General features: G+C 42.0%; 1 protein-coding gene across 2 annotated transcripts in view; it reads right to left on the reverse strand.

Annotated features, from left to right (window-relative positions):
- Positions 1-19,273, reverse strand: part of LOC127008533 (uncharacterized) — a 129,388-nt gene that overhangs the window by 23,006 nt on the left and 87,109 nt on the right. For both annotated transcript variants that reach the window (XM_050880700.1, XM_050880704.1), the window contains exons 4-5: positions 16,020-16,188; positions 11,652-11,840 (exon numbers count right to left, since the gene is read on the reverse strand). In XM_050880700.1, the coding sequence (XP_050736657.1) occupies positions 11,652-11,840; positions 16,020-16,188 (358 nt within the window). The remainder of the gene's footprint in view (positions 1-11,651; positions 11,841-16,019; positions 16,189-19,273) is intronic.

Consider the following 19,273-nt stretch of genomic DNA (forward strand, 5'->3'; position numbering starts at 1 on the left):
AGTCACATGATCAAGTAGGCAACGCCAACTCTCTGTGCTCACAGGAACTACTGGAGTAAACAATGGACAGTTGCTCTGGCCACAAGGGGACATTTCTTCTTTTTGACTAATTTCTTGTAAGTCTTCAGTGATTTTAATGATACCTAATTAGCGACAACGAACTGGAGAGTTAGCCTGATGGCTATAGATAATTGCTCTAAGATGTCTAGACCATATTGCATGTTTTTATACTCTGCTTACTTACTTGTAGGAAAGATGGTGACATTTTGTGTATATATGAGTTGCCAGGGTAAGAGGCCCCCTGTGCCTTTGGGGTAGGTTGCCCACTGGGAGGCCTCTTACCCCACATGTGGGCCTTTTACCTCATTATCAGCAAATTGTCAAATGGTCTTGTTTGGTGTGTGGAACCATTTGCTAATAGCAGACCTTCAGAAAAATGGGTCAAATGTCGGGGTTGTAGAAATTGGTCACATGCAGAATGCACAACTGGACTAGGCCTAGATCTGTATGCATGTCAAAACTGCGAGCCTGATTAGGCATTACGGTATTGCTATAAATATAAATTCTTAAGTTTTGAAAGGCATCCATAAGGGAACACTTGAGTTTGAGACTATATATGGGAGTTGGTGTTTTTAACTGTTTCAGATATCAATATTCAACAGAAAGGACATATTTTATCAAAGTAATTGAATATTTAGTTCCGTATATTTTTCATGGAAGTAGATGTTCCTTTTCTTACAAAAATTCAGAAGAAAGGGAAGTTAGTCTAATATTACAAGTCTAAAAGAAGGGGATACCTTTTAGAAAATTAATTAATTGTTTCGTTTTACATTCTATTAATTTGGAGACACAAATTTGATTATGTTCCTATATTTCACATCAAGAGAGATATATAGGGTATAGTTTTCAAAAAGGGAATTCATTTTATATTTTATAATGTGAAAAATATATTTTCTTATGTTTTGTGAGTTTTATTAGTGTAAGCCAGAGTGGGGTAAAGGCCTACCCAGTGGGCGTTTTACCCCACATGCGAATAAGCCCCTTTATTATTTAAAAAATTGTCATTATAATAAAATAAAAATCATAATGAGTGGATATAATATATACCATAGATAGGCCTTAGCCTAGGATTTCAACAGAACTTCTTTTCAACATTCTATTGCAAAAATTGTGGCTACAACAGGCAAACTCCCTTAAGGGGGGCAACTTACCCCACCTTACCCTAAATCTAATTTTTCCAATGCCTAATTTTTTCTTAACAGGTTTTACACTAGTGCCTGAAATTAGAGCTTCGTAAAATTTCATCATGTTAAACTTTCACACGTCTTTCTAACATTTTCTCAGTAATAGACTTTGTAAGTTCTACTACTTCTATTTTCTCTGATACTTTCATGTTTCTGCATTAGTAATTATTTTTTGGAGACAGTCTACAGTGGTTTTGTTCTCCTTTTTCACTCTCACTTCAGCGCAGCTTCTTTCAAAATTTTAATGAAGTTTTCGTTTATTTATTAAATGCCAAAATTTTATTAGTTGTTTAGGGCAACATATCAGTTTTGGATACTGACTGCAAATTCGGTTTTCTCTTATACAGGTTCATTGAGCTCGTGAATATCTTCCTTATCACGGAAATTTTCTCTCTTCTCAGGATGATATTGATTTCGCATCTCACCATTCTGTGGTCACTACTAAAATTTATGTTGTTGAGGACTGCTACGTTTTAAAAGTACGTCATGCTTGTGTTTGAACACGCACTCAATCTCATTTGTTACCCAATAGAGATTTCCAGGTCCACTTTTGTCATGCATTTTCAAAGAATTTATTCATAGCCTTCCAGGAATGATGTCCAGCAAAGTCTCCATGGGTCTGTTCTCTCTCATTTTATGAATATTTGCTAGGATTCCCAACCGCAGTTTCTCCAGCGATTTTATTTCACTATTTCAGAATTGAAATATCCCAGGATCAAATTTATAATGAGGCGACAACCTGTCCATGGTTGACAGAATATCTTTGTAAAACCTGTCAGTATCCTCATTACATTAGCTTGGTGTTGGGGCGTACACTCTTAATGCTCATTTAATATGCAGCAGACGCAATGCGCTTGTTCATAATAAATTATTTAACTAAGTTCTTTTCTAGATTTTATGAAAAAAAAACTTCTATCACGTGTGTGTGTGTGTGTGTGTGTGTGTGTGTGTGTGTGTGTGTGTGTGTGTGTGTGTGTGTGTGTGTGTGTGTGTGTGTGTGTGTGTGTGTGTGTGTGTGTGTGTGTGTGTGTGTGTGTGTGTGTGTGTGTGTGTGTGTGTGTGTGTGTGTGTGTGTGTGTGTGTGTGTGTGTGTGTGTGTGTGTGTGTGTGTGTGTGTGTGTGTGTGTGTGTGTGTGTGTGTGTGTGTGTGTGTGTGTGTGTGTGTGTGTGTGTGTGTGTGTGTGTGTGTGTGTGTGTGTGTGTGTGTGTGTGTGTGTGTGTGTGTGTGTGTGTGTGTGTGTGTGTGTGTGTGTGTGTGTGTGTGTGTGTGTGTGTGTGTGTGTGTGTGTGTGTGTGTGTGTGTGTGTGTGTGTGTGTGTGTGTGTGTGTGTGTGTGTGTGTGTGTGTGTGTGTGTGTGTGTGTGTGTGTGTGTGTGTGTGTGTGTGTGTGTGTGTGTGTGTGTGTGTGTGTGTGTGTGTGTGTGTGTGTGTGTGTGTGTGTGTGTGTGTGTGTGTGTGTGTGTGTGTGTGTGTGTGTGTGTGTGTGTGTGTGTGTGTGTGTGTGTGTGTGTGTGTGTGTGTGTGTGTGTGTGTGTGTGTGTGTGTGTGTGTGTGTGTGTGTGTGTGTGTGTGTGTGTGTGTGTGTGTGTGTGTGTGTGTGTGTGTGTGTGTGTGTGTGTGTGTGTGTGTGTGTGTGTGTGTGTGTGTGTGTGTGTGTGTGTGTGTGTGTGTGTGTGTGAGTGTGTGTGTGTGTGTGTGTGTGTGTGTGTGAGTGTGTGTGTGTGTGTGTGTGTGTGTGTTTGTGTGTGTGTGTGTGTCTGTGTGTGCATGAGATTCAGGGATTGGTAAAAAAAGTAAGCCGTGTACTGAGAGAGCTAATTTCATGAGAGATGTTGTAGCCTGAATTGAACTGATGAGAGGGAGGGAGGGAGGAAAGGAGTGGGAATGAGGTGGAGAAGGAAGAAAGGGAGGGCGGGAGAGAGGGAGAGAGAGAGGTGGAAGGGAGGGCAGATTTGAAGTAGGAGGAAAGGAGAGCAAGGGATTGATGCAGGATTTAAATTTCGGGAAGCGAGATTGGTGGGTGAGCAGATAGAAGGGTTATGGGGAGGGGGGGTTGTGGGAACGAAGGGATGGAGGGAGAGAAGGAAAAGGAAACCAGTGAGAGTTTGCGCAGGTGATGCTGAACAGAGAGAGAGGGAGAGTACGAGAAAAACAACCAGGGGAGGAGAGGAGACAAGGGATGAAGAAAAGGATACGCAGAGAAGACGATATATGTGTGTTGTGTGTGTGTGTGTGTGTGTGTGTGTGTGTGTGTGTGTGTGTGTGTGTGTGTGTGTTTATATATATATATATATATATATATATATATATATATATATATATATATATATATATATATATATATATATATATATATATATATATATATATATATATATATATATATATATATATATATATATATATATATATATATATATATATATATATATATATATTATATATATATATATATATATATATATATATATATATATATATATATATATATATATATATATATATATATATAGGGGAGGCGGTGGCTGAGTCGTCAAAGTAACGGCCTCGTGTTCAGGAGGACGCGAGTTCAATCCCCGCCCGGTGCCACCAAGCTGGGATTTTTCAGTCGCCGCCGAGTGGCTTAAACTACCCACATGCTGTCCAGAAGACCACCTATCAACCCGGACTCTAGATTCTAGGATCAAAGATGAGCTCTGGGAGGCAGCATGAGCCAATGCAAGATGGCGCCACTATAAACACTCGCCTGCATAAAACAGGCTGGGACCATCAGGACCTACCGGAAAGAAGCCTTGGACCGACCATCAGGATCCACCGGAAGAAGCCTACCAGCAATAGGCTGCAATGTAAAAAAACAAACAAATATATATATATATAATATATATATATATATATATATATATATATATATATATATATATATATATATATATATATATATATATATATATATATATATATATATATATATATTTATATATATATATATATATATATATATATATATATATATATATATATATATATATATATATATATATATATATATATATATATATATATATATATATATATATATATATATATATATATATATATATATATATATATATATATATATATATATATATATATATTTAGTGTTGAAGAAGGTGACAGCTGAGTGTTGTCGAAAAATAGGGGATAGGTGTTTGGAAGATTGTGTCGAGTTGATAGGTGGAGAAATTGAGTTTTTGAGGCACTGGAGAACACAAGGTTCCTTCTACCCCGATCGGAAATGATAGCAAGGTCTGAGGTTAAGCGTTCTGCAGCCTCCAGTCTGGAGTCGTGTACTTCCTGTTGGGATGGTCTTCTATTGAAAGAAGTTAAATAATGCAGAGTGGAATCGTCGGCGTATGAGTGAACAGGACAGTTGGTTATGGAAAGAAGATCATTGGTGAATAACAGGAAGAGAGTGAGTGATAGGACAGAACCCTGTGGAACACCACTGTTAATAGGTTTAGGGGGAGAACAGTGACCGTCTACCACCGCCGAGATAGAACGGTCGGAAAGGAAACTGGAGATAAAGGAACAGAGAGAGGGATATAATCCAAAAGAAGGGAGTTTAGAAATCAAAGACTTGTGCCAGACTCTATCGAAGGCTTTCGATATGTCTAGCATAAGTTTCACCGAAACGGCTGAGAGGATGACCAAGAGTCAGTTAAGAGAGCAAGAAGATCGCCAGTAGAACGCCCCTTGCGGAACCCATACTGGCGATCAGATAGAATGTTTGAAGTGGAAAGGTGCTTTTGAATCTTTCGGTTAAGGATTAATTCAAAAGCTTTAGATAGACAGGAAAGTAAAGCTATAGGGCGGTAGTTTGAGGGATTGGAACGGTCACCTTTCTTAGGCACAGGCTGTACGAAGGCGTACTTCCTGCAGGAAGGAAATGTAGATGTTGATAGGCAGAGGCGAAAGAGTTTGACCAGGCAGGGTGTCAGCACGGAAGCACAGTTTTTAAGGACAATAGGAGGCACTCCATCAGGTCCGTAAGCCTTCTGAGAGTTGAGGCCAGAGAGGGCATAGAAAAAAATAAAGATTCAAAGGAGGAAGAATTAAGAAAAGTGGAAAGAAGGAAGAAAAAATAGCTTGAGGGAAAATAAAAATAAAATAAATAAAAATAAAAGGAAGGAAAAAAGGAAAGAAGAAGAAAGGAAAAGGGAAGGAAGAAAAGTGATGGAAGGAAATAAGGAATCAAAAGAAAGGAGGAAGGGAAGGGAATAAGAAAGAGGAAAGAAGGAAGGGATGGAAGGAAAACAGTGAAGAAAGGAAGGTAGGACGGGGATGTGAAGCAGGAATGAAAGGGAAATGGTAAGAAAAACATGACTGGTATACATGACAAGATATACATGGCATCTTAATCTCTCTCGAACAAAATGTTGGGCTTCATTAAAAGAAACTTTTTATTAAAAAAAATAAAGAAGTAATACTTTCGCTTTACAATAGTTTAGTCAGACCCCACTTGGAATATGCAAAGGACATTGCTATTTTTTATTTTTTTACAACAAAGGAGGCAGCTCAAGGGCACACAAAAAAAGAAAACAATATTAAAAAAAAGCCCGCTACTCGCTGCTCCTAAAAAAGAAACAAAAGAGGTGGCCGAAAGCAAGATCAAATACGGGAGGAGAGATGTCCTGATACCCTCCTCTTGAAAGAGTTCAAGTCGTAGGCAGGAGGAAATACAGCTGAAGGAAGATTGTTCCAGAGTTTACCAGCGTGAGGGATGAAAGAGTGAAGATGCTGGTTAACTCTTGCATAAGGGGTTTGGACAGTATAGGGATGAGCATGAGTAGAAAGTCGAGTGCAGCGGGGCCGCGGGAGGGGGGGAGGCATGCAGTTAGCAAGTTCAGAAGAGCAGTCAGCGTGGAAATATCGATAGAAGATAGAAAGAGAGGCAACATTGCGGCGGAATTTAAGAGGTAGAAGACTATCAGTATGAGGAGGAGAGCTGATGAGACGAAGAGCCTTAGCCTCCACTCTGTCCAGAAGAGCTGTTGAGTGGAGCCCCCCCACACATGAGATGCATACTCCATACGAGGGCGGACAAGGCCCCTGTATATGGACAACAACTGTGCAGGGGAGAAGAACTGGCGGAGACGGTACAGAACGCCCAGCCTCGAGGAAGCTGATTTAGTAAGAGATGAGATATGAAGTTTCCAGTTGAGATTTTGAGTTAAGGATAGACCGAGGATGTTTAGTGTTGAGGAAGGTGATAGCTGGGTGTTGTCAAAGAATAGGGGATAGTTGTTTGGAAGCTTGTATCGAGTGGATAGGTGGAGAAACTGTGTTTTTGAGGCGTTGAAGGACACCAGGTTCTTCTTGCCCCAATCGGAAATAATAGTAAGGTCTGAGGCTAAGCGTTCTGCAGCCTCCAGCCTTGAGTCGTTAAGTTCCTGTAGGGTGGGTCTTCTATTAAAAGAAGTTGAGTAACGCAGAGTGGAATCATCGGCGTAGGAATGGATAGGACAGTTCGTTTTGGAAAGAAGATCATCAATGAACAACAGAAAAAGAGTGGGAGATAGGACAGAACCCTGTGGGACACCACTGTTAATAGATTTAGGGGAAGAACAGTGACCGTCTACCACGGCAGAAATAGAACGGTCAGAAAGGAAACTGGAGATAAAGGTACAGAGAGAAGGATAGAAACCGTAGGAGGGTAGTTTGGAAAGCAAAGATTTGTGCCAGACCCTATCAAAAGCTTTTGATTTGTCCAGCGCAATAGCAAAAGTTTCACCGAAACGGCTAAGAGAGGATGACCAAGAGTCAGTTAAGAAGGCTAGGAGATCACCAGTAGAACGCCCCTTGCGGAACCCATACTAGTCCAGTAGAAATTAACAGATTTTTGGCCTAACCCAGACATTTGAGATAACAGCCAGCTTTTTGTGTAAAAACCTTCATATTAGTCCCCTTAACCAGCAGAACAAATTCAACACTAATCAACCTTGGGGAACTTGGATTTTGGTAGACATGCATAATACGTTCCGCAAAAAAAATGAGAAAATAGCGTAAACAAAGAATGTGATATAAAATACTAAACAAGCTGAAATAACCTGCAAAAACTGAGTGAGTGTGTTAAGTTCATGCAATTCTCATGGGTTAAATTACTAATACTACAAAAAAGGAATGTTTCATGCAAAAATAGCCTGAAATCGTATAAAAATGGCCTAAAATAAACCCTATGTTCACTGGTCATCATTAAAAATTACATTATTTCATAGCTGCGCAATGATATGTAGCCCTATTTGCAGCTGAACTACATTTATTTATATCCTGTACTGGGCCATGTAACGTACAAATGCAATAAAACGCTATGTTAGCAAGCTAGCGCTTTGTTGAGGCAGTGTTGGCAAACTGCCTGATGGGCCGTCAGCTGACTGAGTCAACACGGATGAAGCCGGAACAGCGTGGCTGTAAGTTAAGTGAGATTTGTTTGTGATAATGTTTATAAGGTATTTGAGATTAACATGATAAGGGTTTGTAGGGAATTTGGTGTTACTAAGACATGATGTGTGCAAGTGTCTGATTTGTGAGAAGGTTTTGTTTACACAGTGTCGATAAATTTTTTGAGGGGTAGGCTGTGTCATGGATCGTACAGGTGGGTTTTAAAGTGTACGGTACATAGCCCATAACAAGATGCATGATACACACTTTTGGCCATTTATATATTGGTTCTGATGTGTGTGTGTGTAGGGTATCTTTTTCATCACATATGATGCCTATGACATTAATAATATGCTTGATTAATTTCTGTATGTGAGTTTGGTGTCCTGGAGTGACATGCATGTTTTGTTTGTTTCAGGTACGCATCCCTAATTGAGCATGGCTGAATCATCAAGTGACATGTGTGTAGTGTGTAGTAAAGTTGGTGGTGGTAGTACTAGTGCTGGTGGTGGTGGCAGATTCCTAGGTCCTAAAGGGCGTGCTTCACTAATCCAAGTATCTCAGAAGCGCAATGATGGAGCCTTGTACGAAGAACTGTCTGTACCAGGTGATCATTTTGTGCATGACAAATGCTACAAAAGTTACACAGCTGCCAGGAACATTTCCCGAGAACAGAAGACAGGTGATGCTGGCAGAGATTCACCAGCAACATCTCTTAGATCTGAAGAGACACAGTTTGACTATCAAACACATTGCCTAATATGTGCTCAAAAGCTTGATTTTGAAGGTGCACGTCGTCATCCTGAACGCAGCTCTACTATCAGTAATGTGGAGATGGTGAGCAAGGGTAAGACTAGTATCCTGCAAGAAAACCTGATGAAAAAATGTGACCAAAGGAACGACGACCTTGCCATTAATGTGAAAGCAAGGGTGCTGTTCGCTGGAGACATCAGGGCTTTAGAAGCAAAATACCATCGTAATTGCATGCAGATGTTTTTAGCAGGGAAAACTCGAAACCAGAGTAAGCCCCAACCAGAACATAGCATCCGTAATCTAGACTTGGCAAACAATGAGGCATTTAGTCAAATGTGTGCATGGCTGCTTAGTGCAGAGCAGAGACATTTGCAACACACACTTAGTGATCTCAGGGACAAACTCTCAACATACCTACCCAAAGGTGTTAACCCCTACAGCACTGTTCACATCAAACGTCGTCTCTTGGAACATTTTGGCAAACAAATAACGATAGCAGAAGTGGATGGCAGAGCTAACGTTGTCACCTTGAAAGAGAGGGCTGCATCTATCCTTCATGAATCATACATCTGAGACAGGCTGGTATCCAGGTGACACATGCTGGTGATGAGGGTGATGCAGATGTGGTCATTGTGCGCAAGGCACTAGACTTTGCTGAGGATCACACAAACGTATGTGTATTGGCTGATGACACAGATATATTGATTCTGCTGATGTATCACTCCAGCAATTCAAGCAATATTTGTTTGCAGACCAAAGCACATGTGATCTCTATAAAGGTTGCCCAAGAAGCTCTAGGGAGAGACATGTGCAGGTGTTTACCATTTGCACATGCAATGTCAGGTTGTGACACTACATCAGCCCTGTTTGGGATAGGAAAGGTGAAAGTCCTCAAAGTTCTTCAGTCGGCACAAAGTTTGAGATCAGACATTCTCATATTTGGTGAAACAGGTGCTTCACCAAAGGAGCTGCATCGTGTTGGGGAACAGTTTGTGGCAGCATTCTACAAAGGTGGATCTAAGGCACCAAAAGCCTTGGATGAACTTCGCTACTTACACATGATCTCCCCAAAGTATGTAGCCATTGAACGGATGCCTCCTACCAGTAGAGCATGTTACTTTCATTGCCTGCGAGTCCACCACCAAGTTAGTACCTGGCGTAATCTACGCACAGTCCTCAGCAAGGAGGAGTATGGTTTCAAGCTGGAGGCTGGTTCTGTGGTCCCAATAATAACGGATATGGCTCCTGCACCCTCAGATCTGCTCCGTGAAATTCGCTGTTCTTGCAAGAGTAGCAAGAAGCTGTGTGCATCCTGCAGTTGTGCTAAGAAACGTCTGCCGTGTAGCATTCATTGCAAGTGCGAGGGCCAATGTGAAAACTTCCCACCAGTATATCAAATCACCGATGAGACTGATGATGATGGGGAATCATAAGTGTGAATTCATCTACTGAAAAACAGTGTTATGTCTCACTTAGTTACTTAGCAAATGACACTTTCTGACTATCTGTGTTTATGTTGATTTGGCAAGGCATTCAGCTTACCTGCTTAAATCTCTGGCACGTATGATCCCTAATGAACATGTGATGAGATATATGTGTTTATTGTCAATTGTCACACATCAAATATGTGCTGCCTTAACATGCTGTGTTAGAGTGCTTCTGTGCCACAATAGCGTGATTACTGTCATCTAATTGTATACAATGACAGTTGTGTTTTGTTGCCATTTTGAATTTGTGTTATGTAATATATGATTTCCATAGCATTTAGATCTGTAGTCAATGACATGTATATCACTGTACTAAGCTGGGAAATGCAAATTCATCATTTAACACATTTTTCTTCAAAGATATATTTTATAACAGAATTTTGACATTAAGGAACAGTATAACGTACTCAATCTTACTAAAAGGTAGCTGAATATACTCAAATCTCATCAGGTTGTATTCAAATACTATAATAACATATATAGAGATATAAATTTGGTATCTATGTGATATCTATAATAAGAACTATGCTTGTTCATAATTTACCGGAAGCCATTTGTCCGCCATTTTGAATTTGTGAGAAGAAAACATATTTCCCCAAGGTTGATTCCTGTTGAATTTTTTTTACATTCAATTGATGCCCTAAGGAAGGTAATTGTGCAAAAATTTGGCTGTTACCTTAAATGTTTGGGTTCCGGTCAATTTCTACTGGACTATACTGGCGATCAGATAGAAGGTCAGAAGTGGAAAGGCGCTTTTGAATCTTCCGGTTAAGGATTGATTCAAAAGCTTTAGATAGACAAGAAAGTAAAGCTATAGGACGGTAGTTTGAGGGATTGGAGCGGTCACCCTTCTTAGGCACAGGCTGTATGAAGGCATACTTCCAGCAAGAAGGAAAGGTAGATGTTGACAGGCAGAGGCGAAAGAGTTTGACCAGGCAGGGTGAATTATATTAGAAGGTATTCACTGTCGGGCAACAAAAAGGATCCCTTCCTTGCGCAACAAACCCTGCGAAGAGAGGCTTTCTACCCTTAACATGTTCTCTCTTGAGAAACGTCGCCTCCGAGGAAAACTGATCGAATGTTTTAAAATACTTAATGGACTTACGAATGTGGACAAATCAAAATTGTTTATGATCGATGACACTTTGCGAACGAGGAATGATGGCACAAAACTTAAATGTAGGCAAGTAAATTCAGACTGCACCAAATTTTTTTTCACCAACGTTGTAGTGCGAGAATGGAATAAGCTCCCACCGTCAGTGGTCCATTGTAACACGATCGACTCCTTTAAAAACAAGCTTAACCGACAATTCCTTCAACTTAATATTAACTAGAGCAGAAATGCAAAGTTTTGGAGCCATCTGATTAATGTAGAATCATTTAGGTTTAAGGACAGACCACCTAGTCTGGACCATGGGGTCTGTGTGGTCTGATTTTCTATGTAAATCTATGTAAATTCTCTCTCTCTCTCTCTCTCTCTCTCTCTCTCTCTCTCTCTCTCTCTCTCTCTCTCTCTCTCTCTCTCTCTCTCTCTCTCTCTCTCTCTCTCTCTCTCTCTCTCTCTCTCTCTCTCTCTCTCTCTCTCTCTCTCTCTATCTATCTATCACACACCCTCTCCTTCCCTCTCTCACTCCGTCTTTCTCCCTCCTTCACTCCCTCTCCCATCCTCTCTCAACCCCTCTCCCTCCCTCTCTCAACCTCTCTCCCTCTCACTCTCCTCCTCTCTCCCTCCCATCCCCCCACTCACCAGAACTCCCGCGGCGTGCCCAGCCAGGATAACGGCACCAGTACCGCGCCGCACACCAGGACCCACGAGCACATCGTCAGCTTGGGCAGCACCGGGGTGAACACGGACTCCAGGAGCTCAGCCGACAGGAGGATGGTGACGATGGAGACGCCGAAGAGAGTCACGCACTGCACCACGTTCACGGTGTACCTGGCGACAAGGACAGGTGAGGGAGTTGTGGTTTGTATACCTGGAGATGGATTAATGAGGGTTGACAACGTGGGTGGGTGGATTTGTGGATATGAGTATGTGGGGGGGCTAGTGTGTGTGTGTGTGTGTGTGTGTGTGTGTGTGTGTGTGTGTGTGTGTGTGTGTGTGTGTGTGTGTGTGTGTGTGTGTGTGTGTGTGTGTGTGTGTGTGTGTAGTTGAAGTGAGGTGTGTGCTAGCAGGGAGTAGATTAGTTAAGAACATAAGAACATAAGGAGTCTGCAAGAGACCGGTTGGCATACAAGGCAGGTCCTGCAATCCTAACTCCACCTTACCTCACTATCCATGACTTTATCCAACCTCTTCTTGAATGTATCTATGGTATTGACACCCACAACATGGCTGCCAAGCCTGTTCCATTGGTAAACCAATTCTTGCCGATGTCTTTGTTGAATCTGAATTTATCTAACTTAAAACCATTGCTACGTGTCCTACTTGGTTCTTTTCCTACCAAAACCCTACTGACATCCCTTTTATTGAAGCCCTTCATCCATTTATTGATTTCGATCAGGTCTCCTCACAACCTTCACCTTTCTAGAGAGTGTAGATTTAAAGGCTTCAGTCTGTCCTCATAAGGCAAGTTTCTCACCCCCTGAATCATCTTTGTCATCCTCCTCTGTACAGATTCTAACATCTTGATATCCATCCCATAGTAGGTTGACCAGAACTGAACCGCATAATCGAGATGAGGTCTAATTAGTGCTAAGTATAGTTAGAGGATGACTGCAGCGCTCCTATTGCATACAACGCTCCTATTGCTTACTGAATAATAAGGGGCTCAGCTGGTGTGCAGCATCTCTGAAAAGGTTAAGAACCCCTGATCTAGTACATTTCATGGTGATAATAGTAATAATAACCAAGAGTCCTCCACTTACACTGACGCTTTCATTTCACTATGAGTCAACCCATCTTCATCCATTATCACTCCTCTCCCACGAACAAAAAAAAGTCAAAACTCATTTTTATATGAGGAAAAATCTTTTAATCTTCATGCTTTATTTAGTATGGTTTGTGGGAAAAATGAGTGCTGGTAATCATGTGGTGCCTCCACCTACACCGCTGCTCTCACGCTTTATTTAGTAAGGTTTGTTGGAGAAATGAGTGCTGGTTATCAGGTGGTGGCTCATCCCCCCTCCCATGCGTCAGCCTCCACCATTGCTCCTCTCTGACCTCTCTCCTCTCCTACAAATAATAAAAAGTCAATCTCATTCATTTTGCTGGACATATCATCAGTCACTATCAGTCATTATCAGATACTGAAGGTAAATGGTGATGACCTGTGCCGAACATTTACCACCAAAACTAGCGATTTCTGCAAAGCAAATAATGCAGATTAATAGCAAACAAGCAAACCTCACCAAAAGTCATTTTCATCCTTGCAATACTTAGAAATAAGGAAAAAGTAAGCAGTAAGATCTTGAACCCACAATGAGGATGGTGGCAGCAGAGTCCACCAACCTCACTGTGGACCCCAGTGCTTATTTTTTTCCTCATTTCTACATATTGTTTTGATTTGTTTGCTACTAATTTGCATTATTCACTATGCAGTTTTGAGGTTAATTTTAGGAATAGATCATCAATATTTATACCCAGAGGTGGGTGCGGTACTGAAAAATCAGTAGTGCGGTTGCGGTAGTGCGGTACTTTTTCCGGAGTAATGCGGTTGCGGTAGTGCGGTCCCATTTTTTTTTCTTTCCCAGTGCGGTACGCGGTGTGCGGTACTGCGGTAGCGGTAGTCACTAGTCAATATATAAAAGATACTTCAGTACCTATCTTGGCTATCCATTGACGAAGTTCATAACTATAACTTGTGAGATACAAAAAAAAAAAAAAAAAAAAGAGGACTGGGGGAGGGAGAGAGGGAGGTAAGGGAGGAGGAAAGGGAGGACAGGACAGGCAGGGGAGTAAAGGCCGGGACGAAGCGGCGGGGGCGGCAAGCGAAGGCAACTTTCCGAGGGAGGAGGGAGGGGACAGGGAAGGGGGGCGGAGGTGAACACGCCATGTGAGATGAGGGATTGTGGGATAGGAAGGAAGAAAGGAAGAAAGAAAGAAACAAACAAACAAACAAAGAAAGAAAGAAACAAAGAAAGAAAGAAAGAAAGAAAAAAAAAAGGAAGGAAGGAAGGAAGGAAGGAAAGGTGGTGCGAGCTGCAGTAGCACTAGCCAGGGATATGGGGGAGTGAAGGGGAAGGGGAGGAGGTTAGGAAGGGGAGGAATTTTCCAGCGTTTAAACGAAAACTTGGTCACTACAGCCTCCAATTTACTCAAATTTGGGGTCACACGGGTTGGACACTACTGACAGTGCCAATCCAGTGTCAATAAACAAGACACAAAAGGCCATACCGAAACACATGGGTTGCTGTTGACAAACAAGACAAAGATGATAAAATTGATGGTGATTCATTCATCCCAAGTCGGAAAATAAAAGTAGTGTGATTCACACATAAAAAGAAAGATATAATCAAGATCAAGAGAATACAAAAAGCAGTAACCAAGATGGTCTCTAGTTCAAGAGATCAAACGAACGAGGAAACGCTAGAAAAGTTGGGGCTCCCTTCCTAAGAAGTAACATGATCGCAAGGTTCAAGGCATTGAAAGAAAAACAGAAAATTGATAGAGAAGATCTGATTTCATAAGCTAGGAAATCAACAAGGGAACAGGAAAAAAATTGAAAAAGGCAAGATACTTGAGGGATATCAAGAAATTCTCTTCCAAACAGAACCACTGAACTGTAAAACAGCCTCGACAAGGAAATCATCTACTCCCCTCAAAAATTAATTAACCTAAATATAAATTCATACAGCGTCATCGTAGTGCAGTGGTTAGCGTGCCTAGCTACGAATTCACAGACCCGGGTTTGAATCTCAGTCCAGGTAGTTAGCATGCACCTCACCCTGCTGTTCATCCTCCTTTTGGACTGGTCAATAAATGGGTACATGGAGAAACCTGGGGAAGGTAAACTGTGGTAATTCAAAGGTCACACTGGCCCTGTGTCCAGGGGTAATTGGTTTTTCCCACCACAGGCTCAAGGGTCACTGCATGAACACAGAGGCCACATGCAGCTATAGCATATGCCCCTAACTTTACCTTTACCTAAAACTTGTATGGCTGAGACATAAGATAGGAATATGATCCCATGACCCAGCTCATTTTCTACTCATCTAAATTGGGCACATCCGTGTGCACACACACACACACACACACACACACACACACACACACACACACACACACATGCTTTTTCCATACGACAACCAAAATTACTTAATCCCCAGTTATAATTTTCTTATGGATATTCTGGTATCCTCTAGGGCAAAGCTACATTCCACTATTGTGAGCTATTTCAAGTCAAAACGCTATGAAAAAAAGTCAGCTTTTGAAATAAATTCATCAAAAGAAATGGAAGACTCCAGCAGATCCTTACAAAGATGTTAATATCTATCAGCCTTTTCCATCACATATATGCAATACTGAAGGCTGCACTACATCAAGGCTACAAAGTAAATATAAACAAATACTGCACCTTTAAGTACAGCACCTTGTGTCCTGCATTTTCACCTCTGTGGCGTTTGTTTTGATTGTGAAAAAGTAATGAGCGTGACACACACACACACACACACACACACACACACACACACACACACTCACACACACACACACACACAGAGCAGTCCGGTATCTCAGTGGTAAAGCTCGGCGCTATCATGCTTCACGGCCTGGCAGGTGGAGGTTCGGCTCTGGCCGGGATTTTTCCACTGACAAGGAGCAGTTACTGTTCCTCCTTGAGCAAGGGACACAGTGGTGTGTGAAGGTCCCTACATTACCCAGAGATCGACCAATGAGCCTTTCTCTAATCGGGAGGGTATTTGCTGTCGATGACGAATCCAGCCCGTGATCAGGCCGTGGGTGAATTGCACACACACACACACACACACACACACACACACACACACACTCCACCCCCTACACACACATGATCCCCCGCCCCCACATACACATACCCTCTCCTACACACATATAACCCCCCCCCACACACACACACACACCATTTCCCTTCACTGGCACCCATTCCCTTCTACACTCCCACGCCTCACCCTGCCAACCTCTCAGGCGAGTACTCACCAGCCAGGCCAGCCCAGAGTGCGGAAGGCCATGGCGGGGTAGGGTTTGCGGCACGCCCTCTGGTACTCCGGCCAGCGCTCCTCCAGGATACACCAGCACGTGCCCAGGTGACACCCGCACACACCCACACACACACCCACGGCCGCCACCAGCACTAGCCCCAGCCAACCTGAGACGCAGAGGAAAGGTAATGATAGTAGAATGTTCATATTATCCAAGAAAGTTATAGAGTTTACAATATACATAACAGCATCGTAACATGGCTGACATTGATGAAGTGAATAAACGAGTACAGTATATAGTAAATTTAGTCAATATTAAGAACATGGAAAAGAAAAAAAAATGTGTGGTGTGGGGAGAGGGAGGAATGGAGGGGAGGTGTGGTATGGACTGGTATGGTGAAGGAAGGGAAGAAAGGAAGGTGGATTAAGTGTGTAGGTGAAGTGAAGGGGAGAGAGGAGGGGGGTGGGTAAGGGGAGTGAAGGAGGGGGAGGGAGGGAATCGGTTAGTGTGTATCTACATGTATCATAACTGCTGCTACCAAAACTTCGTGAGGAGGAGGCGGAGCTCGCGTGAGAATGCTATTTATGAATCTCCACAGATTGCCGCTTTGCTCACTAGGTCTCCAAGTCTTTAATTTAGTAGTGTTTGTGCGAAGAGGAGCTCGCGTGGGACTGAGATTTAAGGATCTCTTTATATTGCCAATTGGCTTCGAAATTCTCTGTCTTAGATATATCAGTGTAACAGACTTTCGGTTCTGCCTATTGCACTGTGTTTAATAATGACTGCAGAGCGAACGTAGCGAGAGGAACGTATTCCTGATATTTATCGTTTACTCCTCCGTGGTGAAAGGGTTTTCATTCCTAGCTAAGAATCGACAATCCCGGCCTGGCAGTCGGCGTGGTCCACCCAGTTTTTCATTCTCCCTTTCAGACTGTGTATACCTGGGGAAACCTGAAGACTGTAAACTGTGGAATCCCGAATGTCACACTTGCCCTGTGCCCCGGGGTAATGGGCTCTCACGTATTCCTCCAATTTACCTTTTATATTGTTTCGTGTGCGTGCGAACGTGCCTACACTGGCCATGGGGCAGCATATTTCAAATAATACGCATCGCCCACCGCATTAACCGATGAAATAATTCGGTGATAGCCGCCATCATTCATTAAGCAAATTTTATCGGATTATATCATACACGGGTCGGACAATTCCCTGCAAACTGGAAATCCCTTCAAAAACTTTCAAATGATAAGCTCTGCAGGATCATAATCACAATGTCTAGTTACGGTGAACACACGCACGCACACACATAATTATGAACTTTGGGAGTAGCAATTCTCTCTCTCTCTCTCTCTCTCTCTCTCTCTCTCTCTCTCTCTCTCTCTCTCTCTCTCTCTCTCTCTCTCTCTCTCTCTCTCTCTCTCTCTCATTCTCTCTCTCTCTCTCTCTCTCTCTCTCTCTCTCTCTCTCTCTCTCTCTCTCTCTCTCTCTCTCTCTCTCTCTCTCTCTCTCTCTCTCTCTCTCTATATATATATATATATATATATATACATTATTTTTCTTCTCTTTCTAATGGTTTCCGACATCCTTTTCACATCCTTCCTTTCCCCTTTTTTTATTCCTTTGCTCCTGTTCAGCCTCTTCGTCACTTCCCATCTTTATTTTTCTCCCTGCCTTCATTGCATACCTCTCCTCAATATTTTTCTTTGCTTTTTATTTGTCTTATTCCATCCATCCGTCTTACTCCATCTTAATTACTTCCATGCTTTTCCTATTCTTATTTTCCTTTCTTTGAATATCTCCAGCATTTACAAATTTCTCCCTCGGTTCTTATCTTCCTGTTTTTATTACCATTTACAAATTCTCCCTCGGTTCTTGTCTTCCTGTTTTTATTTTCTTAAGTGTTTTTTGTACTACTCTTCTGTCCTCATTTCCTCATTCCCTGTAGAACACCTCCCTTACGTCGCTTCCCCTTGGTGGTATTCTCCTACCTCTCCTTCTCTTCTTCCTGACCTGACCTTCCTTCCTGACCTGAATAAGGGGCAGCCAGATTCGGAAGGCTCCTCAACGACGCAGTACGTGACACCCGATCAAAAAACGACCCTCAGCCACGTCCCTCCACTCCGCCCGTGTAAATAGACGCCATGCATCGCAACAAACCCGTAACCGTGATCCCGCAAGTACCACCACCTCTATTACCAAGCCTCTAGATAACTTAAAAATCCTTGGTTTCAATGCGCGTAGCCTAAGAAACAAGTTTGATGAACTGAGATGTCTTGCTCTTACAGAAATTTTTGACATAATTGCTATAACCGAAACATTTATCGACACCACAAATATTGATTTTAGTTCCGAATACAACATAGATGGCTACAGACTCTTCAACAAAGATCGTGTAAACCGTAGAGGCGGTGGCGTCGCCCTTTTTGTCAAAAGCTATTTGCAACCCACTGACAAAACACCAAGAGACAGTAACGTTGAACATTTGTGCGTGCGAGTAAACATTGCAAAAGTCAATTTAAATATATATGTCACCTACAGGCCTCCCGGGCAATCACTCGATGACGACCTTGAAATGTACAGCGTTTTAAGGCAGTCACTTAATAACAACGACTCACTGATTTTAGGAGACTTTAACCTCCCCCATATCGACTGGGCGACACTGTCAGGTACAGAAGGCGAGTCACATAGAATGATCGAATTTCTAGAAGAAAATGATCTAAGCCAAATGGTTTCTGAACCAACTCGACAAAATAACATACTCGACCTTGTTATAACGACCCAAGATAACCTAGTCAGTAATGTCACGGTAGGAGAACACCTCGGTTCTTGCGATCATAAATTAGTGCGCGTCGACATTAGAGCTCAAACATCAGTGACTGAAAATAAAGTAAAGGTGCCCAATTTCAAAAGAGCTAACTTCGTAGAAATCCGACAAAAACTAACAGAAATACAACTATCAGATGACGGCAATGTAGAGGAAGCCTGGCTAAGCTTTAAAAATCACTTACTCACTCAGCAGAACACATTCGTCCCCTTGTGCAAGAAGCGAATTAACACTAATAAAAGCCCACCTTGGTTTAATAGCGAAATTAAACACTCAGTCAAGGAGAGAAAATTGTTTTACAGGTTAAAGAAAGAACAAAGCACGCCCGAAAACATTAGACTTTATAACGATGCCAGGCGACGATTAAAAGATTAGTATGTCAGGCAAAGCGTAGATATGAAGAAAATATTACAGCCAACTGTAAAAA

This window comes from Eriocheir sinensis, chromosome 4, assembly GCF_024679095.1.
Source record: "Eriocheir sinensis breed Jianghai 21 chromosome 4, ASM2467909v1, whole genome shotgun sequence".
NCBI classification, from domain to species: domain Eukaryota; kingdom Metazoa; phylum Arthropoda; class Malacostraca; order Decapoda; family Varunidae; genus Eriocheir; species Eriocheir sinensis.